This window comes from Grampus griseus, assembly GCF_964374135.1.
Source record: "Grampus griseus genome assembly, chromosome: 10".
NCBI classification, from domain to species: Eukaryota; Metazoa; Chordata; class Mammalia; order Artiodactyla; family Delphinidae; genus Grampus; species Grampus griseus.
Window position 1 is genome coordinate 43,607,170 of NC_139004.1, and position 26,889 is coordinate 43,634,058.

The 26,889-nt window shown below is 41.0% G+C and overlaps 1 protein-coding gene across 1 annotated transcript; it reads right to left on the bottom strand.

Moving 5' to 3' along the window:
* Positions 1–824: 824 nt before the first annotated feature.
* Positions 825–22,861, bottom strand: RAB23 (RAB23, member RAS oncogene family). Its single transcript, XM_082664254.1, has 7 exons — positions 22,617–22,861; positions 16,342–16,561; positions 13,753–13,838; positions 7,451–7,607; positions 5,595–5,677; positions 4,655–4,747; positions 825–2,912 (listed from the first exon to the last, which is right to left on the bottom strand). Exons 2-7 carry the CDS (start codon positions 16,494–16,496, stop codon positions 2,773–2,775), a joined length of 714 nt encoding a protein of 237 aa, XP_082520380.1. The 5' UTR covers positions 16,497–16,561; positions 22,617–22,861; the 3' UTR covers positions 825–2,772.
* Between the last annotated feature and the right edge of the window lie 4,028 nt (positions 22,862–26,889).

Sequence of the window (26,889 nt, forward strand, 5' to 3'; positions counted from 1 at the left end):
TACCAGTAACTATTTCAAAGGTTTTTAAGAGGGGAAAAATTAATAATATTTTACATTAAAGTAGTTCCCTTTAAGTTGAGATGTCATGTCCTGAGGCCACTTCCCCATCCCAGGATCTCCAGAGGAGACCCAAGCCCTGGAGCCCTGGGCACAGTGGAGCCCATCAGTGAGTTCTTCCTAAGCACTGCGCTGCCAGCGTCTGAGGCACCCAGACAGCACAGGACTGTCGCCACAATGGGGAGGGGCTCTTCTGATAGTGTTAGTTTTACTATATTTTGAAGAAGTACATGAGTGCTGTCAACTTTGGGCAGATAAAAAGGAAACCATTTAGCCTGGTTTTATTTAATTATATCGCCTTATGTGGCCTATTCTGTACACTATTAATTCGAGAGGCAGACTGAAAGAGGAAAAGGAATCCTGAGGACTCGGAGACACAGCAGCCACGCCACAGCCAAAAATGAGCCACGACATACGAAAGCTATTACTGCACAAATGCACAACGTCCTGGGGTCTTAGTATTTCTTCAGCATCCATGGTTCATTAGAAATTAGTAGTTAAGTTATTTAAAAGAATTAAAGGCCTCAAGGTGAAAGAATATAATGTCAATTTTGAAGGTTTTTAGAACTGAGGAAGTAACATATCACTTGTGGCTGATTTTCAGGCCTACTTAATTATTTAAAATGACTAATTATGGTTAGGTAAAATACAGAATTGCAAATTAAAAATTCAAATGTGTAACAAAGATTTCTCTTCAGTTCTTGTTTAAAAAAAAGGACAAAACTAAATACATAAAATTATATTACAAATATCAGGGGAACTGCAACCATCATCAGATTTTTTTAATGTAGAAAAATAACAAACTTTTACCCACACACATTTAATTAATGTGAAATAGAACTACAACATTTTATATAACGTGGTTTTTCTGCTACTAAAGACTATTTGACGCAAAATATATTTTGTGCAAAAATTAAAGGGACTGTATTGCCAGAGAGTAGAAAAGGGAATCACTAGCGGGTACCCATTGTTAGGAAGAGAGTTTTTCCCCAACACCTATCCCACTGCCAGCAATGGGAGTGGTGACAACTGGTGACATAAAAATAAACATATTACTTTGAAATAGATAATGCCAGATTATTTCAATATTATGAAAAGCAAACCTTCACTCCTGACCACTTAAAGACATTCCCTACAAAATTCTATTATGTTTTCAACATTAATCTGGACAGGGGATGAGGGTGGTGCAGACGGAAGACTTAAAAAAAAAAAAGAATGAGAGAGAGAAAACATACAAAAGGAATATATAAAACATTATGCATTTAGTAGAAATAATGAAAAATGACGTTGTGACACATTTTCCAAGAAAAGTTATTTTTACATATATTTAAATCCTGTAAAAACCAGGTATATTGCAAGGGTTAAAAACAAGTCATTGATGAATGATGATCAGTTTTACCAGAGTTCATGCAATTAATTATCTGAGTTGGAAAGCTACTGTCCCAAGTCACAAAATGTATGCTCTGCCACATGATTACATGTTAAAATCACTTATTAAAAGAAATTATTTTGCATTTGGTGCTGACAGAGCTCTTGAGAAAGTGCTATACAAACTGAAGTTTATAGAAATTTTTAAATGATAATCTCAAAATACCATACAAAAAATATGTAAACAAAAAGATGCTTTAGAGTTGCAGGGCATTATAAAATCCATAATGTGGTTTAAGACAAAAGATCACCTCTTGTGTATTTAAAAAAACTGTTAGCATAATCCTAAAAGTTCAGAATTGCGTTGTCAACAGCAAAAGGCACTGGGTACAGGGTGGCCACGCTGCACAGGGCGGGGGTCCTGCAGCCGCCAGCTCAAGCCCGCCATGCATGTGCAGGGACATGAAAAGATTCCGCACGCAACCAGTGCCACCTGGGAGGGGCTCTAGCACTAAGACACTCTTTCATCTACTCTGTCAGAGAGGAAAACTGCTTTTAAAAGAGATTATCAACAGTATAAATTCTGGTAAAGCACTGAAAATTAGGTATGGTATTTTTGGCACAAAAGCACTTTTAAAATCTGAGCTCATTTTGCAAAATATCTGTCTAGAATTTCTCATTTGAAAATAGAAACTTATAACATACACATAAATGTGTAAATGGTTTCATGAATGAATGAGTTAGAGTCTATGTTTCCTTAAACACTGCACACACCTTCTGTTTACTCCAGAACCAGGGATCTGCGTGTGCACGTACCTCCACATTCCACATCTACAGATATTGCACAAGTAACATTGCCAAAGTACACACTAATGCAGTCTGGCAAGATTAGGGTTCGCCTTTCAATATTATTCTTTTCAGTATTCAGATTCAATACTACTTCCTAGAAAAGCTAGATGACCAATTTCAGAGAAAGAACGGTTGCTATCTTTCCTTGATCCATAATATTAAAATCTGTACCAGTATATTTAGGCATTTCATTTATGTTTTCCAGCATTTCAAATTCAGCAAAACCTGTTTTTGATGTTTCTTATAGCATTCCTTCAAAAACAGGAGAAGCTTCGTCTAATGTAAAAAAATTAAAATAAGTCCAGAGGGCGGTAATTTTTCCACCAGAGATCTTGCTCCATTCTGAAAAGCACTGCAGAGCAGTGCTATCTGTTTAAGTCTGCCAGCTTTCAGAGAGCCATTAGGTGCAAAGTCTGCGAAAAAATTGTGTTAACATACCGTGACAGCTGGATGTATCTTACTGCACAATACAATTCATTTCTTCCTCCCTGAAGCATTTTAGGGTATGCTACAGCTGCTAAAAGGATTTCGGTTTTTCTTGGTCCTCTGTCTGTTGGGCCTGAGGTTGATGACATCTCCACCATTAAGGGTACTTGAATTCTGACCCAAGTGACTCCCAGCAGACGTGCTAAAGACACCTGGACACGTTGAGGGAAAACACAAAGGTTAACACTAACGGATCTCAGGGTCACCTGAGCGGACAAAAGGGATGAACTAAAGAAACACTTTCAACTGTTAGAGTTTTCATTTTGAACACTGTTCGTTCTAAAATGTAATCTCCAGTTTATGGGCTATTTATCATCCACGATACACAAGACTCTGGGCCAGAGACACTATGAGCGACACAAAGACTACTAAGACTGATTCCTGCCCCCAAGAAGCTTACAATCTGATGAGTGAGGTGAGGCACTACAAACAGGCAGTGATGCTACAGGACACTCTATGTTAAGTGTCATAAAAGAGACAAGATCCCACAGATGGTTCAAAGGAAGAGTCAACCACATCTAATTCATAACAAAGGACAAACTACATGGAGGGACTGGACCCCTGGCAATGCCCTGCACTCAGGTCTCTGTTCATTTAAGAGAAGTGAAGGCTGTGCTTCAGCCAGACAGATAGCCGAGAGCTTTCTCCATAGATCTTGAGGGATGCACAGTTCTCAACAGAAGGTGGGAATGGGAGGCCATTCTTAATGGAAGAGCCAAAATGAGCAAAGGGATAAGTAAGACAGCCCTAGGCAGGCTCAAGAAACAGCGGGCCCTGTGGTGGAACCGTAAACAGGGTACATTACAAAAGTGGGGCACGAGGCTGCACAGGAAGGATGGACCAAACTGTCTTTAAATGCTGGGATGAAGAGAGCCTGCACTGAATGTGTTCCACAACCAGAATCTATCAAAGGGCTTTAATCAGCAGACTGGAAGGAGACAGGGTGGGCCCAGGAGACCAGACCAGACAGCGGCTTATCACAACTGCCCTGTCGTTTCTCAGAGCATGTGAGTGAGGTTCCTGACAGTAGGAACATACACAATAAAAAGGGCAAAGTAAGAAAAGTTAAAACAGGCCAAGAAAATGCTGTGTGTGTGTGTGTGTGTGTGTGTGTGTGTGTGTGTGTGTGTGTGTGTGTGTGTGTGTGTGTGTGTGTGTGTGTGTGTGTGTGTGTGTGTGTGTGTGTGTGTGTGTGTGTGTGTGTAGTGAGGAGTGGGGTGCAGGCAGGAGGTCCTTAGGAAAGAGGACCGGCACCCATCCTCCCAGAAGCCATGGCCCAAAGTAAGATGCGGACAGGTGCTTCCTGTTCTCCAGGAAATACTAAACTCTGCTGGCATCTCATGTTAAAAATCAGGATGGGTGCTCAGCAAGGTGGCAGGAAAGGGAAAAGGTGTGGAGATGGTGCAAGTGTCAAGTCAGAGAAACAAGTGTTCAAAAAGGACAGACCTTTAGAAAATTCATCAGTTAAAAGATCTTTTAACTCAATATACTTTTTTTTTTTTTTTTTTTTTTTTGCGGTACGCAGGACTCTCACTGCTGTGGCCTCTCCCGTTGCGGAGCACAGGCTCCGGACACGCGGGCTCAGTGGCCATGGCCCACGGGCCCAGCCGCTCTGAGGCATGTGGGATCCTCCCAGACTGGGGCACGAACCCGTGTCCCCTGCATCAGCAGGCGGACTCCCAACCACTGCGCCACCAGGGAAGCCCCCTCAATATACCTTTTAATGAGAGCTGATACTACTAAATTTAATAATCACTCATCTCACGCTTTCCAGTCACATTTCTTAAAGAAAGGAGCATACTGTATTTAAAAAAAAAACCAGTAAATATGATAATAATGAATGGAAAATAAATTTACCAGGTAAACATGGGGCTAAAACTTCCTGGGTACTTACCAATTTTGTTACTACTTGAATGCATTGATTCAGGATCCTCAGCTATTTGTTGTTTAAGCTTTTGAAGATATTTTTCAGCCAAATATTTAAAAACTGGAATGAAAACAAAACCAAAAACCTTGCCAGGTCAGTATAATTATGCATGTAAAACCTGTTCTTTCACATCACTTACTATAATATTTATAATATTTATACTTAAAAAACAAATTTAAAATTATAGTTAGATTGTATAGAAGTATACAGTCTAGTTGAAAAAAAATTCAACTTCTAAAAATTATCTGAGTAATACCTAATTACAATGGTAATACTAATAAATATATAGTAGCATTTTATTAGTAAAGAAATGAAATATTACTTGTAGTCATTGGCTCTTTAGTTTTAAGTACCTGAATAGTGACTAATATTCAGCAACACTAAACTGACTCAGTCTTAAAAAGACTCTTTCTTTAACTGAAAACCACTATTCAGGGGACACTGAAGCAACAGCTGAGCTGCAATCTAATAAAATGAGCAGCAATTCCGGAATGAGAAAAATAACCACCATCTTTCTCTAATCTCACTTTCTTAAACTAGGAAACACTATTAAACAAGTTAAGGTCACCGTAACTACCTAGTGGGGTGTCCACCACTGTGGGGTTCTAATGCAGCAATTTTAGAAGGTACGCTTGAAAAACACACACGCATATACATAGCCAGTTGTATTTTTAAATACAATAAAGCCCACTGGAGTTTTGCTGTAGAGTAACAACTATTCAAAGACATTAGTAAATAATCAAGGACTCAAACTCAGAGCAGCATCAGCCTTTAAACTTTACTTAATGATACATGACAAACAGAAAATTCTATTCTCGTTACAAATATGATTTCTAAACAACAAAAAGAAAAGGCATAAGAAGAATAAACAAACTTCCTGCTGTTAACTGTTAAGAAGGCACTTTACCTTCCGTCACGTTCAGATCCTCCTTCACTGAAGTCCTGTAGAATCTCAGCTTCAACTTTTTTGCCAGTGCCTCAGCTTCCTCACTACACATCAATTTGAAAAAAGCGTATGTAAAGGTACTTTCTGAGAGCTTGTTTTATTACATTTACTGCATACAGCCTGAGGACAGCGGTCAGCCCTTCCAGAACAGGTGAGAGCTACACTCAGTGCTTGAGCAGGATTTTCAGTTGTCACTGCTCTTGGGGGGGTAAACACCAGCCATCTCACTGTAACGGCAAGACACTTTTCTATAAAGTCACTTACTCTAGCCTTAAAATGACTAAATGTCACTTTTCTTTATATACTACTTTAATTTTCTCTCTTCAGTTATTAAAAACACTTGAATTTAATTACACTCTGAAAGTCTTATACTGCATTACCTATTTTACTCTTATTGGCTACAAAACTACTTTGCTGCCAAAGCCTAAGTCAGTATATTGATGTGTCTAGAACAGTGGACTCCTAATTTTAGTTTCATTATGACTCCCCAATTTTCTAAAATATTTCCCAATGATTCTACCACACGCCTCCCCTCCCTCACTGTAATCAAGTTGGTCTGTGTCATCAATGACATACATAAGTGATGGCGTATGACTTTGAGACTCCTCATAAGAGGCACTGCGGTTTCCGCCTTGCCCCCACTGGGATCACATGCCTGGGGAAGCAGCTGTCACACGCTGAGGACACTTGCAGCCTGAAGGAGAGGCCACCTGCCCATGGCCAAGTGAGGGTGCCATCCCGGAAGCAGACCCCCCTAGCCCCAGTCAAAAGCCCTCCTGTGACCACAGGCCCCGGCAACATATTGACAGCAACCTCATGAAAACCCAGAACCAAGCCACCCAACTAAGCCACTCCCAAATTCCTGACCCACAAAAACTGTGACATAATAAATGTTTGTTGTTTTAAACTACTAAGTTTTGGGCTAATCTGTTATACAGCATCAGACAACTAATACAAGAACTTATAAAAAAATAAGGTAAAAACCAAGTAAGTATTTTCAAAGCCAGCAAAACATTAATAATGCAGTAAACAAATACTTATATAGAGAAATTATCTGGATGCCAAACTCTGTTCACAAATGTGAGCATAATGGTTCTGGGTATACAAAACAATACGAATCTGAACTGCTTACCTATTTAAACTCATCAACATACTTATGCTAGACATTAAAACATCTAGGGATGTTTTCCTTTTTAAATTTATTTATTTATTTTTGGCTGCGTTGGGTCTTCGTTGCTGCAGGCAGCCTTTCCCTAGTTGCGGTGAGTGGGGGCTACGCTTTGTTGCAGTGTGCGGGCTTCTCATTGTGGTGGCTCCTCTTTGTTGCAGAGCATGGGCTCTAGACATGCAGGCTTCAGTAGTTGTGGCTCGCGGGCCCTAGAGCGCAGGCTCAGTAGTTGTGGCGCATGGGCTTAGTTGCTCCGTGGCATGTGGGATCTTCCCGGACCAGGGATCGAACCCATGTCCCCTGCACTGGCAGGAAGATTCCTAACCACTGCGCCACCAGGGAAGTTCTGGAATGTTTCTCTTAACATTCTTACTCTGTCTAGATTTGACTTCACATGAGGAGTTGGATTTGAGCTGCAAGGACCTGGAATTCTAAAAGGGCTTTCAAAACGTACTCCTTTAATTTTCTTTACTACTGATTCAGTGTGAACTTTTTAAACCCAAACCAATCACACAATAGCTCACAGAAATTTTTAAGTATAAGGCAGTCTTTTTAAAAACTTTCCTAAATTTTGTAAGTGTATGCAAAAACTAAAATAGGTTTTAGCTTTACAGAATTACAGCCACCCCCTCAACAGTAGCCACCTTACTTCTTTATACAAGAGTCATCAAGGAGATCGATCTTGTTTTGTACAAGTACAGTTGGTATATCTCCAACTTCAGCCACCACCTTCTCTCTCCAACTGGAAATCGCTTCAAAAGATTCCCTGTCTGTGGTGGAAAATACAAGCACACAAGCCTGGGCTCCTGTAAGTTCACAAAATAAAAATGTTATTTACATTAATGAAACAATCCTATGCAGGGTGAGGGAAACTTTTACGTATTCAAAACAATTTTTATGTAAATAAATGTTGAATTCATCTTTGTAGCACTGCTTTTTTTTTTTTAATTTAATTTATTTTATTTTTGGATGTGTCGGGTCTTCGTTGCTGCGTGGGCTTTTCTCTAGTTGCGGTGTGCGGGGGCTATCCTTCATCGTGGTGCGCAGGCTTCTCATTGCAGTGGCTTCTCTTGTTGCGGAGCACAGGCTCTAGGCGCGCGGGCTTCAGTAGTTGTGGCTCACGGGCTCTAGAGCGCTGGCTCAGTAGTTGTGGCACACGGGCTTAGTTGCTCCGTGGCATGTGGGATCTTCCCTGACCAGGACTCGAACCCGTGTCTCCTGCATTGGCAGGTGGATTCTTAACCGCTGTGCCACCAGGGAAGCCCTATTTTTTAACATATAAACTCTATTTTCTAATTCAAAGAACCAATTTTTACCAAGAACAGCGGTTCTCAAATTTGTGCAAGTGCCAAAGTACCCTCAAAATTATACACATTCCTTGTGGAACACCACAAAATACTGATATATTTAATAACACTGTAAAAGCCACAGAGAACAGTAAACTAGGCATGAATGACAGAGTTGCTGAGTTCTTCTCGTTAATATCTGTCACCTGCTTCTTAATTTCTTTTGGCACAGATTTAAGAAGTCTATGAGAGAAAAATATCATAATTTTCTCATTCTATTTACTTTTTTAAAAAAATCTATATTATTTTGTTTTAGTAGCCGAATACCATCAATGCTAAAGAATGTAATTTAGGAACCAGTGCCAAGAGTAAAATATTAATATATAGTAGAGAGGAAAAGAGTTTAATTTAGTTTTTCATCCTCTTTAACTGCATAATTCCCATACCATACTCACAATATTTTAACTATCAACTATCACATTAGGTTGACAATATTTTAACTATCAACTATCACATTAGTTGATAATATCTCATTTTAAAAATAAGCATCAACCTTCTGGAAGAGGGTTTTTACCAATGATTTGCTGTTGAATCAGACAGCATAGTGACAAAAACAGGTGAGAAGAGAAAATCGTCCTGGAGTCAAGAGGGTTCCTCACTGCTACTCCTTCCTTCCAGATATCCCAGGTGTAAGAGTTTCCTACTAAGACTCAAGACACACATACCTGGGCTACCTAAGACACTCTAGGGCCAAAAAAGGTTTGTTTATCACCTGAGGGAATATGGTAGGAACCCAAAGAACAACTAATGAAGGAAAAAACCAGCAGTTCACTATGACTGTAAAAGCAGAGGCTTCTCTCCTCTAGAACAGGCTTTGAACCAAAGAATAAATTAATTATGCAAAACTGAGGGGTGGGGGACAGGCAGATTGATAGACACAGCGTGAGACTTGCTCAGAATTGAAGGAGAAGTAAAACTGAAGAGATCACACTACCATATTGGACAACAAATTTATATTTACTTGAACTCTTAACATTTACTTAAACTACAAATAAAACATTATTTAATCATACTTTAAGAAACTTTTTTGGGGACCTCCCTGGTGGTCCAGTGGTTAAGACTCCGCCTTCCAATGCAGGGGGTGCGGGTTCGACCACTGGTAGGGGAGCTAAGATCCCACATACCTCGGGGCCAAAAAACCAAAAACATAAAACAGAAGCACTATTGTAACAAATTCAATAAAGGCTTTAAAAAACGGTCCACATCAAAACAAAACAAAAAAAATCTTAAAAAAAAAAAAAAGTTACAAAACTCTGTTAGCTTTAAACCTAGAATTTTATATCAGTCAAGTGTCGTTTAAATTTGAGGGTCCAATAAGGTATTTCCAAGTATACAAGGTCCCAGACACACAAAAAAACACTTACTAGAGAAAATGTTAAAAAAAACAAAACACGGCTTCCCTGGTGGCGCAGTGGTTGACAGTCCGCCTGCCGATGTAGGGGACATGGGTTCGTGCCCCGGTCCGGGAAGATCCCACATGCCGCGGAGCGGCTGGGCCCGTGAGCCATGGCCGCTGAGCCTGCGCGTCCGGAGCCTGTGCTCCGCAACGGGAGAGGCCACAACAGTGAGAGGCCCGCGTACCGCAAAAAAACAAAACGAAACAAAAACAACTAACAAACAACAAAAAAAAACTAAGCAGATGGTGCCAGAGATATGGGCAGTAAGAATAATTAACTAAGAAAAGCACAATTTTGTTTGAAAAATCAAGGATCAAAGGATAAAAGAAAAAGTCTGCCCATAAAACCGAAAATTATTTAGTGGGGGACTGGGTAGAGAGACCACACTGGGCGGGATGGGCCGCAGTGCCCTCTGAGGAGGAGGAGGAGGGACCTGGATTCAGAAGCCACCAGGGACGTGAGCACGGTGCCCCCTCCCCCCACAGGTGCCCTGTGTGTTCCCCGCCCCGACCCTCCAGCAAGGGCTGCAGGGGGCGCTCTGCTCTTCTGCCAGGGGTGGTCTAGCACACCCCCTAAGGAGACTGGATGCCTGGGGAGGGGTGGGGGGGGATAAAAACCTCAGCTTCCCTGGGGTGGGGTCACCCCGAGGCGCGTCTCCCCGCCTGCTCTCCCCGTCTGCAGTAGTAACTGGCTCATTACTGCACCCTTTATGCACGGTTCTCCCTTCTTTCCCTGGCCTCTCTCTTCTACATCCCACACCCACCCCGCTGTGTGTGTGTGCGTGTGGGGGGAGGTGTAAAATGACCCTAAAAAAATAATAAAGTAAATTAAAATGACCCCACGCTGCTCTACCTTCTTTTTCTTTCTTGGACCCCTAGCTCTGTTTTTGTACCAGCCATCTTTGGGAAAGTTGTTTTAATTTCTCTGTTGTTAATATTGAAAGGCAGCTAGTGTTTTCTACCCATATATTTTACAAAGACCTTTATTTTCCTACTATTCAATCTTCCTTCAATACTACCTACCCTAAAAATTGCACCGTTGGAAAAGTTTCTTCATTATCATAGATAACAGTAAGTCACCCATAAGTAGATCACTTCTAACAGTTAATAAACTACCTCACTTGTCCATGCATCAGAAATACAGAGCTCTGAATAAATTTTTGGTGTCAATGATAAGATCACCAATAGCAAGTATTTATTCCTCCTTAATAAGATCATTCCAAAAAAGCCACTATATTTTAATGCAATTCAGAAAATACTCTCCAAGACACATAATGTGCAGAGAGTAATTCTATCCTCAAATCACTGACAGATCCTACAAGATGGTCTGTAGGCAGGTCCTGAGTGTGGCTGACAGCAGCATCAGTGTCACCTGGAAGGCTGTAGAAATGCAGACTCTCAGAGCTACCCAGAATTCAGTTTGCATTTTAATGAACTCCCCAGGGGATTCCTGTGCACAGTCAAGTTTAAGAAACACTGCTCTAGCGAACACCAGCAAAGGCTTTAAAAATACTATTATAGATACTACTCAGGATTTAAAATGCTGTCCCTTATTCTTTTTGACATTCTATACAATCTAAAGCACATAAATTATTCACTGAACCAATCTGTCACAGATTCCATGCTCACATAATTTCAAAACAAACCTCAGACTTGCATAGTCTAATTCTGCTGTTCTTTAATTCTTGCATTTATAACTTATAACTAGCTTCTTGTCCAGAGCTATTTCATTTCCAACAATTTATGTTCATTTATATTTGTGAAAAAAATTATTTTTTAAGAAAATAAGGGTTTCCTTCTACTTATGTGCATGATCTCAAATAATAGGTCTCAAGTCTATAACCTAATTTACATATACTTAGAAGCATTTTTTTTCTGAGAACCAAGTCACAGTAAAAAACTGTAATAAAAATCTACTTCATGTTGTATGTAACTTTCTGTACTAAGTACGGTTTCTACTGCCTAGGGTGGACTTTCTTAAGGGTTTAACAGGAGTCATCTGGGCTCCCAAAGGCTTCCTAATATGATCTGTGCTCTGTTCTAACCTACTGATAAGGAGATCATGTTTCCACATGTCTCACTGTACAATTAAGCCAGCATTCTAAGAACATAATGATGCGTTGGAGCAATGGTCTTGCTATAATAGGTCTTTTAAATGAATTACAATACATTTTTTCTTTTTTAAATACAATTTTTATGCATCTTGAATAACACATTTTTAGGACATAAGTCAGTAGGTCATAATTTTATAAGGCATAGTGTTTCTATCACTAAATCTCTATCTTAACTCATTCTGCCCACCTTACCTTTTCTTCCTACTCTTTATTTAATTATATCGTCATCTGAATCTATACTAGTAGCAGATATTACCTGGTGCCTAGCCGCCATCCAGTGCCCTGTCCCCAAGAACACCTCTCCCCCTCTGTACGGTAGCCTATGGTTTAGGCAGCTAAACTTCCCTCTGCCTTGGGGGAGCCCCAAGTGCACCAAGCCCATTAGGGCAATCACCTTCCTCTGACTACTCACTGTAATCTCGTCAAAGGTGGTCAAATCAGATAAAAGCTCTGGACTTTTGGTCCACTGTTGTAGGAAGTAACCCTCGGTCCCCAAGAATGTGAACAAAAAGCACTGTCGATGGTAGCAAACTTGCAGACAAGAGGAAAATCAGCATGAAGAGGAACCCCACACAAGGAGACGGCCAGCCAGAACAATCAGCAAGTTATAGTCCCAACAAACCACAAATGAAAGCTACTCCCAGTAACAAGTCAACAGACGCTAAATAAGTCAGTTTGAAATTGCTTTTCTGCTGTCAGCAACCAAAAGCACTCTGATAGAACCTCAAAAAAAAAAAAAAGCATGTAAGTCCAATATGCCATTTCTCAAATTCATGTAACATTGCCACTGTTTGTTCCTTAATTCAAATAGGGATGTGAGGGAAAAAGCTGAAGCTTAAGACCTGTCTCAGTATCTACCCTCTTTGCCATTTTAACATAGTTGGCTAAAAAACGTTACATTTAAAAAAAACCTTTTAACAGATCTATTTATACACTTAAGATTGCTTTAAGTTAAAACGTTAAACACAGGGAAATCAATGCTGTTTAAAGCCTTTTAGTCCAAATGAAACAAAGTGAAAAGAAATTTGAACATCACCCATATAAATTAAGATGTAAATATTAATAATTATGGGCTCTCTTTTTAGTTTCTGGCAAAGAATGTTGTTTGTAAACATATGAAAGAGAAATGGTATGATTCATGGACATCTAACAAGTTAAAACAAGAAGTTTGCAACAAACTGGATGAGTCAAGTTAAAAAAATTAGAAGATAATAATGTTGAACAAAGTCTTATGGCAGTGGATATTAAAATATGTTTAGCTACCTGGTCTTTTTCTTTAAATTAGGGACCCAAATGAGCTACTTAACTGTACAGTTCCAACATTTTCTCCTTTTTATTCATATACGAATCAAATCATTTTGACATTTGACCAGTTTTGTCTTTTTTTAAGTTAAACTTTATTTTGAGATAATTGTAGACTCACAGTTTTGCCCTTTTAAATTAGAGAGACATAATGATAATACTTTCTCCAAAAATAACCATACTAGTTAAAAAGTAATACTGCCACATCACATTGTCAAAAGCTTAAAAAGAAATAGCCCAACCTATTTTCCACACAAAAAGAACATATATTTTAGGCTGAGAATTTAGAGAAGAAAGCTAGGTAGGTAAAAAGAGGAATTCCCCCCCCAGTTTATTTAGTCTTAGATCCTATCATTGTAGCTCTTCCTTTTCACATGTATCTCATACTTCCCTGAACTCGTATAGCCTAGAGAAGGCTTTACCCACATTAAATATCGTAACAAAATGCCATCTTGTCTGCCAGGGCTTTACTTTTTCTTATGTTAGTTTCCACTCTACGTAGTCATTTCCCTGGAGTCAGAGAAGACATTTCACAACTTCTGACTTATTAGGTCTGGGAATGACTATATGAGTCATGTAATTCTAAGGCAGAGATAAACAGTCTATAGCACAGAGTATTATTTACCACCCAACAAGATCTTTAGAAGAATAATAGCCTGGGGTTTTAAAAAATACTTTGGAATTGATTTAAATATTCTTAAAGAGAAATCCTTCTATGGGAAACAAGAAAAGCAAAGTTCTTTGTTCAGCTAAAAGAACATGTCAAAACAAACTAAAGACACCCATGATTTACCTCGATAGTAGGCCTTTGTTATTGCATCAAACTCCTCTTGACCTGCGGTATCCCATAACATGAGCCTGACGTCTTCATCATTAACTCTGAAACAAGAGATGAATGAATTTCATATGCAAAGGAAATGTATTTTTCAAATCTGGTGGTATTAAAACTACATTGTTGGGCTTCCCTGGTGGTGCAGTGATTAAGAATCCACCTGCTGATGCAGGGGACACGGGTTCGAGTCCTGATCCAGGAAGATCCCACATGTCGCAGAGCAACTAAGCCCGTGTGCCACAACTACTGAAGCCCATGTGCCTAGAGTCCGTGCTCCGCAACAAGAGAAGTGACCGCAATGAGAAGCCCGTGCATCGCAACAAAGAGTAGCCCCTGCTCGCCACAACGAGAGAAAACCCACATACAGCGATGAAGACCCAACGCAGCCAAAAATAAATAAACAAATTTATTTATTTATTTATTTATTTTAAAAAAACTACATTGCTGGTTTCACTCTGAAAAAGTCTGAGCGCTTTTAAATGCTGATACCATTACCAACAGTGCAAGTAAAGGGTGAAAGACACTCCCCTAAAGCTGTAATTTTACACGATTTGGATTTATCTGTCATGTTTTTTCCTTCAACCACAGTCACAGATAGTGGTGGCTCTAAGACTAGCATCCGAGGGGTCCATGCCTGAGGATTCAACCAACTGCAGATAGAAAATATTTGGAAAAAAAATTCTAGAAAGTTCCAAAAAGCAGAACTTGAATTTACTGTGTGCCTGGCAACTATTTACACAGCATTTACATTATATTAGATATTATAAGTAATCTGGAGATGATTGAAAGTCTATGAGAGCACGTGTGTAGGTTAAATGCAAATACTATGCCATTTTATACAAGGGACTGAGTGCCCATGGATGTTGGTGTCCATGGGATCCTGGACACCCAGGGTCAGCTGTCCTGGGAAAGGGTTCCCTTAGGTCAGTGTTTGCCCTCCTCCTGCTACCCTATTCTAATCGGGGAGAATAGTAAGAAAGGAAAGAAGCAGCTTACTGCTTGGTTGCCCTTTAACCCCCAAATTAACTCTGTTCTGTCACACCTGTTGTCTTATTCGCAGGCAGTAGTTCTGTTCTACAGAGTCACTGCCAACACTGAATTAGCAAATCCTGAACCATTCCTCTGAGGGAAAATACCAGGCGGGTGAGGTGCCTGTGAGCCCCTGGTTACAATTTCATCAACTGATGAATATATAACCTTGTTTTTTGCATTGTTCTGTTTAAACACACCTTATTTAATATACACTGTTGATTCATTAACATTGAACCCATGGCCAACAGTACTATAACTGGTGCCTGAACGAAGCTTATCTAATACATGTGTTTTCTCCATAAGGCACGTCACAGCTCACCAGACGGCACTTCAGCTCTAGGCTTGGGGCCATTTTAAACAGCGAAACTACCAACAGAAAGCACAAAAATGTGGCACAAAAACAGAACATGAAAAGGCCACTCATGTACAGTATGAGAGATGAAACAAAAACGCAGTGGGTCGCCTTGTTCAACCTCAGCCGAACGTGTGTGTATAAGTGACTCAAATTTTTTGCTGCTCTGTGCATGTCCACAAATGACCATCAGAGTACTGGGAGTACTGAGTCTGGGGTTACAAATAAATTTTAGCAAGCAGTGAATTTGCAAATATGAAATCCACAAATAATGAGAAGTAACTGCATACTTAAAATATAAATATGGAGTCTGAATAATAAGGGTCAACTATATACTTAAAATATTAATTTGGTCCAGATAGCAAGTGCAAAAAATAAACATCATCAAGATTTAAAATGAATCCCCTTAAAATATCTAAGAAAGGAAGCAAATAGAGAAGTATTTTTAAAAAGAGGGTAACAGAATACAGATTATAAATTCAACATCTTTAAAACAGTGAACACAATTATCTTTGATGCTAGTGTCTGGGATAGTTAAATCAGATTTGTTTAATGTTTCTCCTACAATTTAAAATATCCTTAAAAGTTCTCAGGACTAATGACAAAAAGTGTTACTTTGATGTGTTTTAGAATCCAATTGGATTTCCTTTTCACAGGAGTATTTAATCCTCTCAAATCTTTCTCTTACTTCTTTAAAGTAAAAACAAATTATTAATTCTCTAACTTCTATAAGCCCAGTTTTAAAAAGAGAAGAGACATTTTACACAAACAGATCCCATAATATAAGAGATGAAAATTATTCTGATAGACAGGTAACTTCCTTTCCAAATAAAATAGTCGACAGAAATCTCGGTAGAACCAAGCGTCAGTTTGTGTTTAAGAAGTGCTCAGGGTGCCACCAATAAATATAAAACAGATGTAAGATTGAAAAAGAGAGAAGGGAGAAGTGTAGGTAAAAAAGAAGAAAAAAATGAGAGAGAAAGGGAAGAGAAGGGGGAGGGGGAAAAAAGAAGGCGAAGACACACAAAGGAGTGAATAACTGAAAACCCGCTGCCACTAGACACCTAGCCTTGGATTGTATTGTACTCAGTTACTATTATTCTGAGCAAACTCTTGGACACAGCTCACATATCAAAAGCGAGAGGATAAAACAGCCAAGTACATACTGTATCTGTCGCTCCAAAAAATCAACTCCAATGGTTTTCTTGTAGTCTTTTGTAAAAATGCCTTTGCAATACCGCTGAATCATACTTGATTTTCCAACTGCGCCATTCCCTACAACCACCATCTTTATGGCCACTTCCATATCTTCCTCCAACATTTTTGGAGTTGAAAAGGTTTCTGTGCCAAATTTAATTCCAGGTGATCCGATCTTCTCTCTCAAATCTGTGGTTTAAAATGAAGTTATTTTTTCATGACATAAAACCTATATAAAATAAAATAAGCTATAATTGTTTTATCAAGAAATAATCATAATGAATTGCAAGAATTTTTTTCCGTGTTGAAGGCCCTCTCCCCACCCTGTTCAGATAATGTAAATTCTTTGAAAAAAGAGACAATAATACCATTCACTTTTGCACCCTTAACAACAGCAGAATGTATGACTTCCAGGTACCAATAAATGCCTAGATTACACAGTTCTGCCTTTCACTGAGACTAGAGTATGAGTGTTAAGAGTCGAGGCCTGACTTACTAGTTGCTATTTACTGGTTCTGTGCTCTTAGTGAAGTTATTGCTTAACCTCTTGAAGCTTCAGTTTCCTGAGGATATTTACCTCACAGGATTGTTGATCAATGATAGATACAAAGCACTTAGCACAGTGAAAGTTAGGCATTCAAAAAAATGGTAGTTTCATATACCATAATAAATCCTCCTTTTATCCCATTTGGTGGATAGTTACCACCAAATGGGCAACAAATACAAAATCTAAGGAAACTGCTCTTCATCCTCACAGGTAATAATTAATGTCCCTAGAACAGCACCCTAAGGAAGGGTTTTGTATAATGCTATGCAACCACGTGATAGCATCGGGCTCTTAGTTACTGTGCTTTAGTGTTTAGATTACAATGGATCCTCTACACATCATCTTATACCATGCATTTTTTTCATCAGTTTCAGACTAGTTACAGTTACTCATATAATGAAAGTAATAGAATGTGTACTGTTCGCATTTTAGACTGAAAAGAACAGAAAGCCAATTTCTTCATATTTCTTCTTAAAATTACTAGTTAAGTTCCTGCCTACTTAGCTATTATATTCCAGCTACCTTAAGCAAAAATCCATTTATACAACCACTACACAAAACATGTCTGAAATGTGAAGAACATTCCTTTCTTTGCCCCTAATGGAGTCTCAGTAATTGTCCCTAATGCTTCACAAACTTGCACGATTGTAAGCAGCATCTAGGAGCATTTGTTAAAGTACAGGTTCTAGGTCTCCACTTCAGACATAATTAAATGATTAAAACAACAACTTAAAGTATTGGAACAAGAGAAAGAAGATGACAGAAGCAAAAATATAGGTAAATATAGCAGACTTCTCTTAAATGTTCTGTTACATTTGACAGTTGAAAGAAAAATTATAATACTGTTCAATATGGTTTTCAATATATGTAGAGAAAACATTTAAAACAAGTAATTATACGTGGAAGAGGGGACTTCCCTGGTGGTCCAGTGGTTAAGACTCTGTGCTCCCAATGCAGGGGGCCCGGGTTCGATCCCTGGTCAGGGAATTAGATCCTGCATGCCGTGAGCCCACATGCTGCAACTAAAAAAAGATCCTGGGCTTCCCTGGTGACACAGTGGTTGAGAGTCCGCCTGCCGATGCAGGGGACACGGGTTCGTGCTCCGGTCCGGGAAGATCCCACATGCCATGGAGCAGCTAGGCCCGTGAGCCATGGCCGCTGAGCCTGCGCATCTGGAGCCTGTGCTCCGCAACGTGAGAGGCCCGCGTACCGCAAAAAAAAAGAAAAAATAAAAAAAGATCCTGCGTGCCGCAACTAAAGATCCCACATGCCACAAATAAAGATCTCGCATACCACAACTAAAAGAGCCTGCGTGCTGCAACTAAAAAAAAGATGCCGCGTGCTGCAACAAAGATCCCACATGCTGCAACTAGACCTTGCGCAGCCAAATTAAAAAAAAAAATTATACATGGAAGAGGACAAAAGGGAGGTAAGGTTTCTTAACTTCACTTGAACTGGTAAAATGTTGACACCAACAGACTGTGATAAATTACCTATGCAGCTAAACAAGTTACACAAAGAGATACTCAAAAACACTATAAAACACAATAAAACAAAATGAAATTCTAAAAACAGAAAACTGTCAGAATCCAATCAACATTTATAGAGCTGTCCACACAACAACAGCAGAATATACTTCAAGCACCCACTGAACATATACCAAAATAGAACATATTCTAGGCCATCAAACAACCCTCAACAAAAGCCAAATAAAGGGACCACAATGAAATCAAACTAGAAATCAGTAATGGAAAGATAACAGGAAAATCTCCAAACATTTGGAAATTAAAAACACAGATTTCCCAACAACCCATGGGCCAAAGAAGAAGCTCAAGAGAAATTTAAAAAATAACTGAATTGAATTAAAATGAAAATATGTCAAAATTTATGGGACACAGCTAACATACTGCTGAGAGGGAAAATTTACAGCACTAAATGCTTACCTTAGAAAAGAAGAAAAGTCTCAATCAATAATCTAAGCCCCCACCTCAAAAAACTAGAAAAAGAATCGCAAAATAAACCCAAAGCAAGCAAAAGGATGGGAATAATAAAGAGCAGAAATCAGTGAAATTGATATAAACATTAGGAAAATTGAATTTATAACTTTAAAAACTCAAAAAGAAATCTCCAGGCTCAGGTGATTTCATTGGAGAATTCTACCAAACTTTTCAAGAATGATACATACTCTCCCCTGGAATACAAAAGAGGAGAAAACACTCCCTAACTTATTTTATAAAGCCAGCATTATCTTGATACCAGCACCACACAAAGACAGTACAAAAAAGAAAACTAAACAAATAACCCCTCATGAACACAAATGCAAAAATCCTCAACAAAATATTAGTAAATCGCATCCAGCAATATATAAAAAGAATAACCAGGACCAAATGGGCTTTATTCAGGAATGCAAGGCTGGTTCAATACTCAAAAATCAATCAGTGTAATCCACCATATTAACAGAGTAAAGAAGAAAAACCACATCAACATCCATTTGTGAAAAAAACTCTCAGCAAACTAGAAACAGAAGAGGACTTCTTCAACCTGATAAAGGGCATCTATTAAAAAAAAAAAATCTACAGCTAACATCACACTTCATTCTGAAAGACAGATTGAATTCCCCCTTAGACTGAGAACAAGGTAAGGATGTCCACTCTCACTACTCCTGTTTATCATTAGGCCTAGCCAGAGCAACAGGCAACTAAAATACTTAAAATGCTTATAGATTAGGGAAAAAAACTATTTCTATTCACAGATGACATGATTGTCTATCTAGAAAACTCCAAGGATTCAAACAAACAATCCTGGAACTAATAAGTGAGTTTAGCAAGGACATAGGATACAAGAGCAACACACAACACTCAACTGAATTTCTAATATCTTAATGTACAATTTGAAGCCAAAAATTTTTTAAATGATATTTACAATAGTTTCCTCCCAAAATGAAATACTTTGGCATAAATCTAACAAAACATGTACAGCATCTGTATACTGAAAACTACAAAACACTAATGAAACAAAGAAATAAATGGAAAGATACATCATGTTCATAGATTGAAAGATTCAACAAAGTAAAAACAGCAATTCTCCCCAAACTGATCTACGGTTTGATATAATTCCAAAGTACCAGCAGAATATTTTGTAGTTAGAGACAAGCTGATTCTAAACTTTATATGGAAAGGCAAATGAACTAGCATAGCTAAAACAATTTTGAAAAAGAATAAAGCTGGAGAAGATTATGCTACCCAACTTTAAGACACTATAAAACTACATCCATCAAGAAAGTTTGATACTGGCAAAGAGAAAGATACAAAAGTCAATGGAACAGAACAGAGGGCCAATATAGACCCACACAAATACAGCCAATTGATTTTTGACAAAGGTGCAAAACTATTAAATGGAGAAGACAGTCTTTTCAACAAATGGTGATGGAACAACTGGACATTCATATGCAAAAAAAAAGTAAACCTTCCCCTAAATCTCACACCTTATAGAATTTAAACTAGGGCTTCCCTGGTGGCGCAGTGGTTGGGGGTCCGCCTGCCGATGCGGGGGGCGCGGGTTCATGCCCCGGTCCGGGAGGGTCCCGCGTGCCGCGGGGCGGCTGGACCTGTGGGCCATGGCCGCTGGGCCTGCGTGTCTGGAGCCTGTGCTCCGCGGCGGGAGAGGCCACAGCAGTGATAGGCCCGCGTACCGCAAAAAAAAAAAAAAAAAAAAAAAGATTATAGATCTAAATATAAAACTATAATATCTAGAAGATGAAAATCTTCTTGACCTGGGATTAGGCAAAGTTCTTAGACATGCTACCAAAAGATGTACAAAAGGAAATATGGATAAATTAGACTTCATCAAAATTAAAAACATTAGCTCTGTGAAAGACACTGTTAAAACAATGAAAAGAAGCTACAGACTGCAAGAAACTTTTGCAAAACATATCTAACAACTTGTATCCAGGAAATATAAAGAACCCTTAAAACTCAACATAAGAAAGAAACTACTGAATTTAAAAATAGGCAAAAGTCTTGGCCAGATACTCACCCGAGATTATATATGCCAATTAAGTACATGAAAAGATATTCAACATCTTTAGCCATTATTTAAAGACACATTAAGACCACGAGATACCACTACATGCCTATTAGAATGGCTAAACTAAAAAATCCGACAATACAAAGTGCTAGAGAGGAGATGAAGCAACTGGAACTCTCACATGTTGCTGGTGAGAATGCAAAATGATACAGCCACTCTGGAAATCAGTGTGACAGTGTATTACAAAGTTAAACATACTTTATATGATCATGTAATCCCAATCTTAGCAGTACCCTAGAGAAATGAAAACTTATGTTCACACAAAAACCTGTATAGCAATGTTTATAGCAGCTATAGTCATAATCACCAAAAACTGGAAACGATCCAAATGTCTTTCATTGGGAGCACATCCATCTAATAGAATACTAGTCAGCAATAAAAAAAGAATAAATTGTTGATACATCCAACAACTCGAAGGAATCTCAAAGGCATTATGCTGAGTGAAAGAAGGTTACATGTTGCATGATTCCATTTCTATGACATTCTGGAAAAGATCAGTAATTGCCAGGGCTTGGGGTAAGGGGGAGGATATAAAAGGATAGCATGAGTGTTTTGGAGGTGATTGAACTGTTCTAAATTCTGACTGTTATGGTAGTTACATATATCTAAAATTCACAGAACTGCACACCCCCCAACAAAGTCAATTTTACCATATAATAATTTTTAAAATAATAAAATGTAAAGAAAAGTAAGTGGAATCAGATTTTAACACAGGCAGTCTGACTCCTGTGATTATCAGCCAATACTCTACAAACTTAAAGAACTATACCAAAACAATTAAATTCTTAGAAAATTAGCATAATTCTGAGTACAATACTTTAAAAGCTTGACAGTAACACTTTACATGTGTTCTTCTTCCAAGTTTAATTTTAAAGATTTTGCCAACCAACAGCCGTCCAATACATTAGAAAAGTAAAGGATGAGTTAAATCACTGATCGAAATGGTGGCTTTTTCATCACAGCCTGTACTTCAGCACAGGTATGATTATATTTATAAAAGCACTGAAAAACTTCTCAAGTTCAATGAAGTTACCTAGAAGATGTCAGGAGTTACATAAAACCTGGAGAAGTAGACAGCCCTTTTCAGACTGTACTGCCAGTGGGATCCCCGAGTGAAGTGACTCTGCGGTAGCCAGTGTCAAGGAGACCGCGTAGTCAGGCTCATTCATATTCGAGCGGAACCCGAGCAACACCCGGGCTGGGTGGGGCCGCAGGCAGGGAAGGGGCCCGCCGCCCAGGACGGGGTCTGGAAGCCAGGGTGGGGCTTGGGCCCTTTCCCCGCAGCCCCAACCCACACCTAATGCCCAGTCCCCACCGCCCCGCTGCACCTCCCCGCCCGAGGGCCACCCCAGGGAGGCGGGGGCGCGGGGAGGGGAGGAGGCGCCGGGGGTTGCGCCCACCGCCTGCCGCGGGGACCCGGGCCCCGCACTCGAAGTGCGCGCGCGGCGGCCGAGCCGGGGAGGGGCGCCCGGCCTGGAGGCTCCCGCCGAGCCCCTGTCCGGCCCCCGGTGGGCACATCCCGGGCCGCGGGGACGGGCGGGTCCTCCGCAGCCAGCCGCGGTCGAGGGCGATGAGTGCGGCCAGCCGCCCCGGGCGCGAGCCGCTACTCACCGTCCCCGCGCCGCCCGCCGCCCGGCGCGACCGCTCCTCCAGGTCGCGGTGTAACCGCTGTCTCCGCCGCCCGGTGCGCCAGCCCTCCGACAGGGCCTCCAGCCGGCTCGCGCCCTCTTTTGCTCTTTTAAGAATGACTGTGACTTTTTTCAGGAACTTTATTGGCAGAACTCGGAACCAGCAGATCGCTGCGGCCCCGCCGCGGAAGGTAGGGCGCGGGAGACTCGCCTACCCTCTGCCGCGGACGCCCCCCACTCGGAGCATGCGCCGGACTTTCAGTGCGCACGCGCGCGCCGCCGGCCTCGCCCCGCTGCCCCGCCCCCGAGTCGGCCGAGGCTGAGGGGCGCTGCGTTCCCTGTGAGGCAGCTGTGGCTGGTGGGGTTCCAGGAGGCTGGCGGGAGAGGACGCTGCCGAGGAAGGGCCGCAAACTCTTCGTTTACCCAGTGGTCAGCTTTCAGAGTCCTCACAGGACGTGCCCTCCCTGGATGCACATCTTATACTCTTGACCGGAGGACATCCAAGTGGCGGAGTGAGCAAAACTGGAGCAAAGTCGAAAACGCACTTGGTCCGTACTCTGTGACTGGACCAAGTGCAAGTCTGCGATGCTTAATAATAAAGAGAACCAAAAGAAATCCAAAAGTTGGCTCCCAAAGCAACCTAAACTTTGCTTCAGTTGTTTTAATACTGTGAAATAGAATAGAAAAAAAAAAAAAAAAGGAAAATACCAAGTGTTGGCGAGGTTGTGGAGTAGCTGAATCCTTCTGTCCTGCTGCTGGAATGTAAGCTAGAATAACTTTAAAAAACAATTTGGCGTGCTAGTAAAGAAGCATACCCTATGACCTAGTAGTTCCATGTCTGTGTGTTCAGCCAAGAGAAGCGTGTGCTTACGGGGGCACCAACAATTATCAGAATGTTCGCAGACGCATTTGTTTTAATACACCCAAATGGAAATATCGCAAAAGACCATCAACAATAGAATAAATTAATACATTCACAGTGTTCATATACTGGAATACTACTCAGCAATGAGAAGAGTGACCTGCAACTACAGGCAACAACATGGATGAACTGCAGAAACATAAAGTTGAGCATAAAAAGTCAGACACGAAAGTGTTACTGACCAGGGTTCTTGGCCTTCCCTAATCAATAGAAATTGACTAGAGGCCAGATAAGAAATTCAGGCAAGGCTTTATTGGGACCCCTGCTGTAGCATGGGGGAGAGAGAACAAGCAACATATTTCCTTGCTTGCTGGCTTGCTCGCTGGGAGGTGGGGGGGGGGGAGCGGGGGGGCGGGGAGCAAGCTTTTTCCTTATATAGCGTGAGGGTAGGGGTGTATCCAAGGGTTGGGCCAGAGGTGTGGCCTAGGTGGTCTGCCCACCCCTTTAGGTGGTGTTGAGTACAGGGGGCATGTGCAGTACCCTGCTTTTGCTCCAGACTCTTCAGGAGTGGCAGTTAGCTTTTTTGGTCTCTTTGTATTTTGGGGGTCCAGAATTTGCCCCAACGGCGCATGCACGCAGTTATTTTTAGTCCCATACAGTTTATTTGTATTTTGTTGCTCGAGGAGAGGTGTGTCCATGTGCAAGCACTGCAGCAAAGGGTCCCTGGTCCCAGCCTGTCTCATTCCCCCCGAGAGACTCTACACCCTTATTCTTAAGGGTAAGGGGCTGAAGGTCTCTTCTTCTGAAACTTCTTCCTGCTGGACAGGGGCCGCAGACCCTAGCCTGCCCTAGATGTCCCTCGCTGACTGTTTCAAGGACCTGTAGGGACTTGGGCCACCTTCCGCTGGAATGGGCTGAATTCCTTGAGCCATCATGAGCCTTACTTCAAACCGTTGGAGCCTGAAAGACACAAACTTAACCAAAAGGTTAAACAAACAAGGGCTAAAAAGGAGAAGAACAATGATAGCCATTAAAGGGCTTAGTAAGGGAAGGAACCAGGGTTAACTTTGGGCTTCCTTAACTGTTGACCAGACAAGGGAGGCAGTATGGTCCCTGCCAAAATTATGAAGCCACTCTTGCCTTGTTCGGCCAGAAGGTAATCAAGGGCCAGAAAATTGTCAAGAACCACATCAGCTAAGGTAAGAAGAGAGGTCCCAAGTCCTGTTAAGGGTTCAAATAGGAGCCAACCCACTACATCATTTTACTTATCTGTTGATGGTGCCTGTCTTTTGAATGGGTATCTCAGATTGTCCACTGGCTCACAGGTGTATTGTTCTTCTGTTGTGACCTGCGGGGTTTCTGGAGGTAAAAGCTTTAGTCTGGACAAATGTACCTAACTAGATGTCCCTTGAAGTTTGACAGCAGTAGAGGTGGCTAAAATTACTTTATAGAGGCCCTTCCATTTTGGCATTAGTTGGTGTTGGGGGGGACCCCTCTTTCCAGGTTTTAAGAAGAACTTGGTCCCCGGGGTTTATTTGTAAAGGAACTGCTCCTTCCTCTGTAATTTTAGTGGGAGTCGGCAGTGCCTTGTGGGCATAGTCCTGGATTGCCCTCTGAACTTGTCCTACATTAATAATATATCTCAGGGCCTGGCTCACTTCCTCATCTAGTAGAATGTCAGTAGTAAGAAAAGGCCTCCCATAGGTCATTTCAAATGGGCTAAGCCTCAGACCACTCCTGGGGGCTACATGGACCCTGAGGAGTGCAAGGAAGCAAGTTGGTCCAGAGTGCATGAGTTTCTTGGCAGAGCTTTGCTAGGTTTTCTTTAAAGTATGGTTCATTTTCTCTACCTTCCCTGAGGACCGGGGGTGCCAAGAGGTGTGTAGCTTGTAGTCTATCCCTAGGGCCGTTGTGAGTCTCTGTGTGATTTTGGCTATAAAAGAGGGCCCATTATCACTCTGGAGGGACTTTGGAAGTTCAAACCGAGGAACTACTTCTTTTAAAAGGGACTTACAGACGTCCAACCCCTTTTCAGATCAGGTGGGGAAGGCTTCAACCCATCCTGTGAAAATATCAACAAACACCAGAAGATATGTATATCCTGATCATGGGGGCATTTGAGTGAAACCTAACTGCCAGACTTCCCCTGGATATGTCCCTTGGCATTGGATTGGCCTGAGTAACGAAGGAGGGATTGGATGGGTCTGTGGGTTATTATGGGCTCATAAATCACAGGCAAGTGTTATTTGTTTTGCTGTTCTTTTAAGCCCCTTCCCTGAAAAAGCCTTTTGCACCAAGTCCCTTAGTGCATCCCTCCCATAGTGGGTGACATCATGTAATCTCATAGTGAGTTTCCATCGTTGGGCCTCAGGGCTTAGAACCTTATCCTCCTTTTTATACCAGCCTGTGCTTCCCTTCTCATAGCTCTACTTCTCAGCATTTTCATGTACCTGTGGGGAATACTGGGGAAGGCTAGAGAGTTCAGGGGTGCCAATCACTAGAGCCATAACTTGTTTGGGTTCCTGCAGCCAAGCTCCCTGTTTTGCAATTTGATCAGCTTTGCTGTTCCCTTATCTCACAAAAGAGCCATCCCTCTGATGGCCCTTGCAGTGGATTACTGCGACCTGTGTTGGAAGCTGCACTGCTTCGAAAAGAGCCAGAATCAAATCTTTATGTTTTATGGGGGAATTTTTAGCAGTTAACATTCCTCTTTCTTTCCAAATGGCAACATGAGCATGTAGCACGTGGAACCCATATTTAGAGTTAGTAAAAATATTTAATTTCTTATCCTTCCCTAATTGCAAAGCACTCATTAATGCAGTTAGTTCAGCCTTCTGGGCTGATGTCTGGGGTGGCAGAGCCTTGGCTTCTATGACTTCATCTAGACCAGCGGTCCTCAACCTTTTTGGCACCAGGGGCCAGTTTCGTGGAACACAATTTTTCCATAGACTGGGGCAGGGGCTGGGGGTGGGATTGGGATGATTCAAGTGCATTACATTTATTGTGCACTTTATTTCTATTATTATTACATTGTAATATATAATGAAATAATTATACATCTCACCATAATGCAGAATCAGTCGGAGCCCTGAGCTTGTTTTCACTTGCCACTCACTGGTAGGGTTTTGATATGGGTCTGCAAGCAATTGATTTATTATGGTCTCTGTGCAGTCAAACCTCTCTGCTAATGATAATCTGTATTTGCAGCTGCTCCCCAGCGCTAGCATCACTGTCTCAGCTCCATCTCAGATCATCAGGCATTAGATTCTCATAAGGAGCGCGCAACCTAGATCCCTTGCGTGCGCGGTTCACAGCAGGGTCTGCACTCCTATGAGAGTCTAATGCCGCCGCTGATCTGATAGGAGGCAAAGCTCAGGTGGTAATGTGACGATGG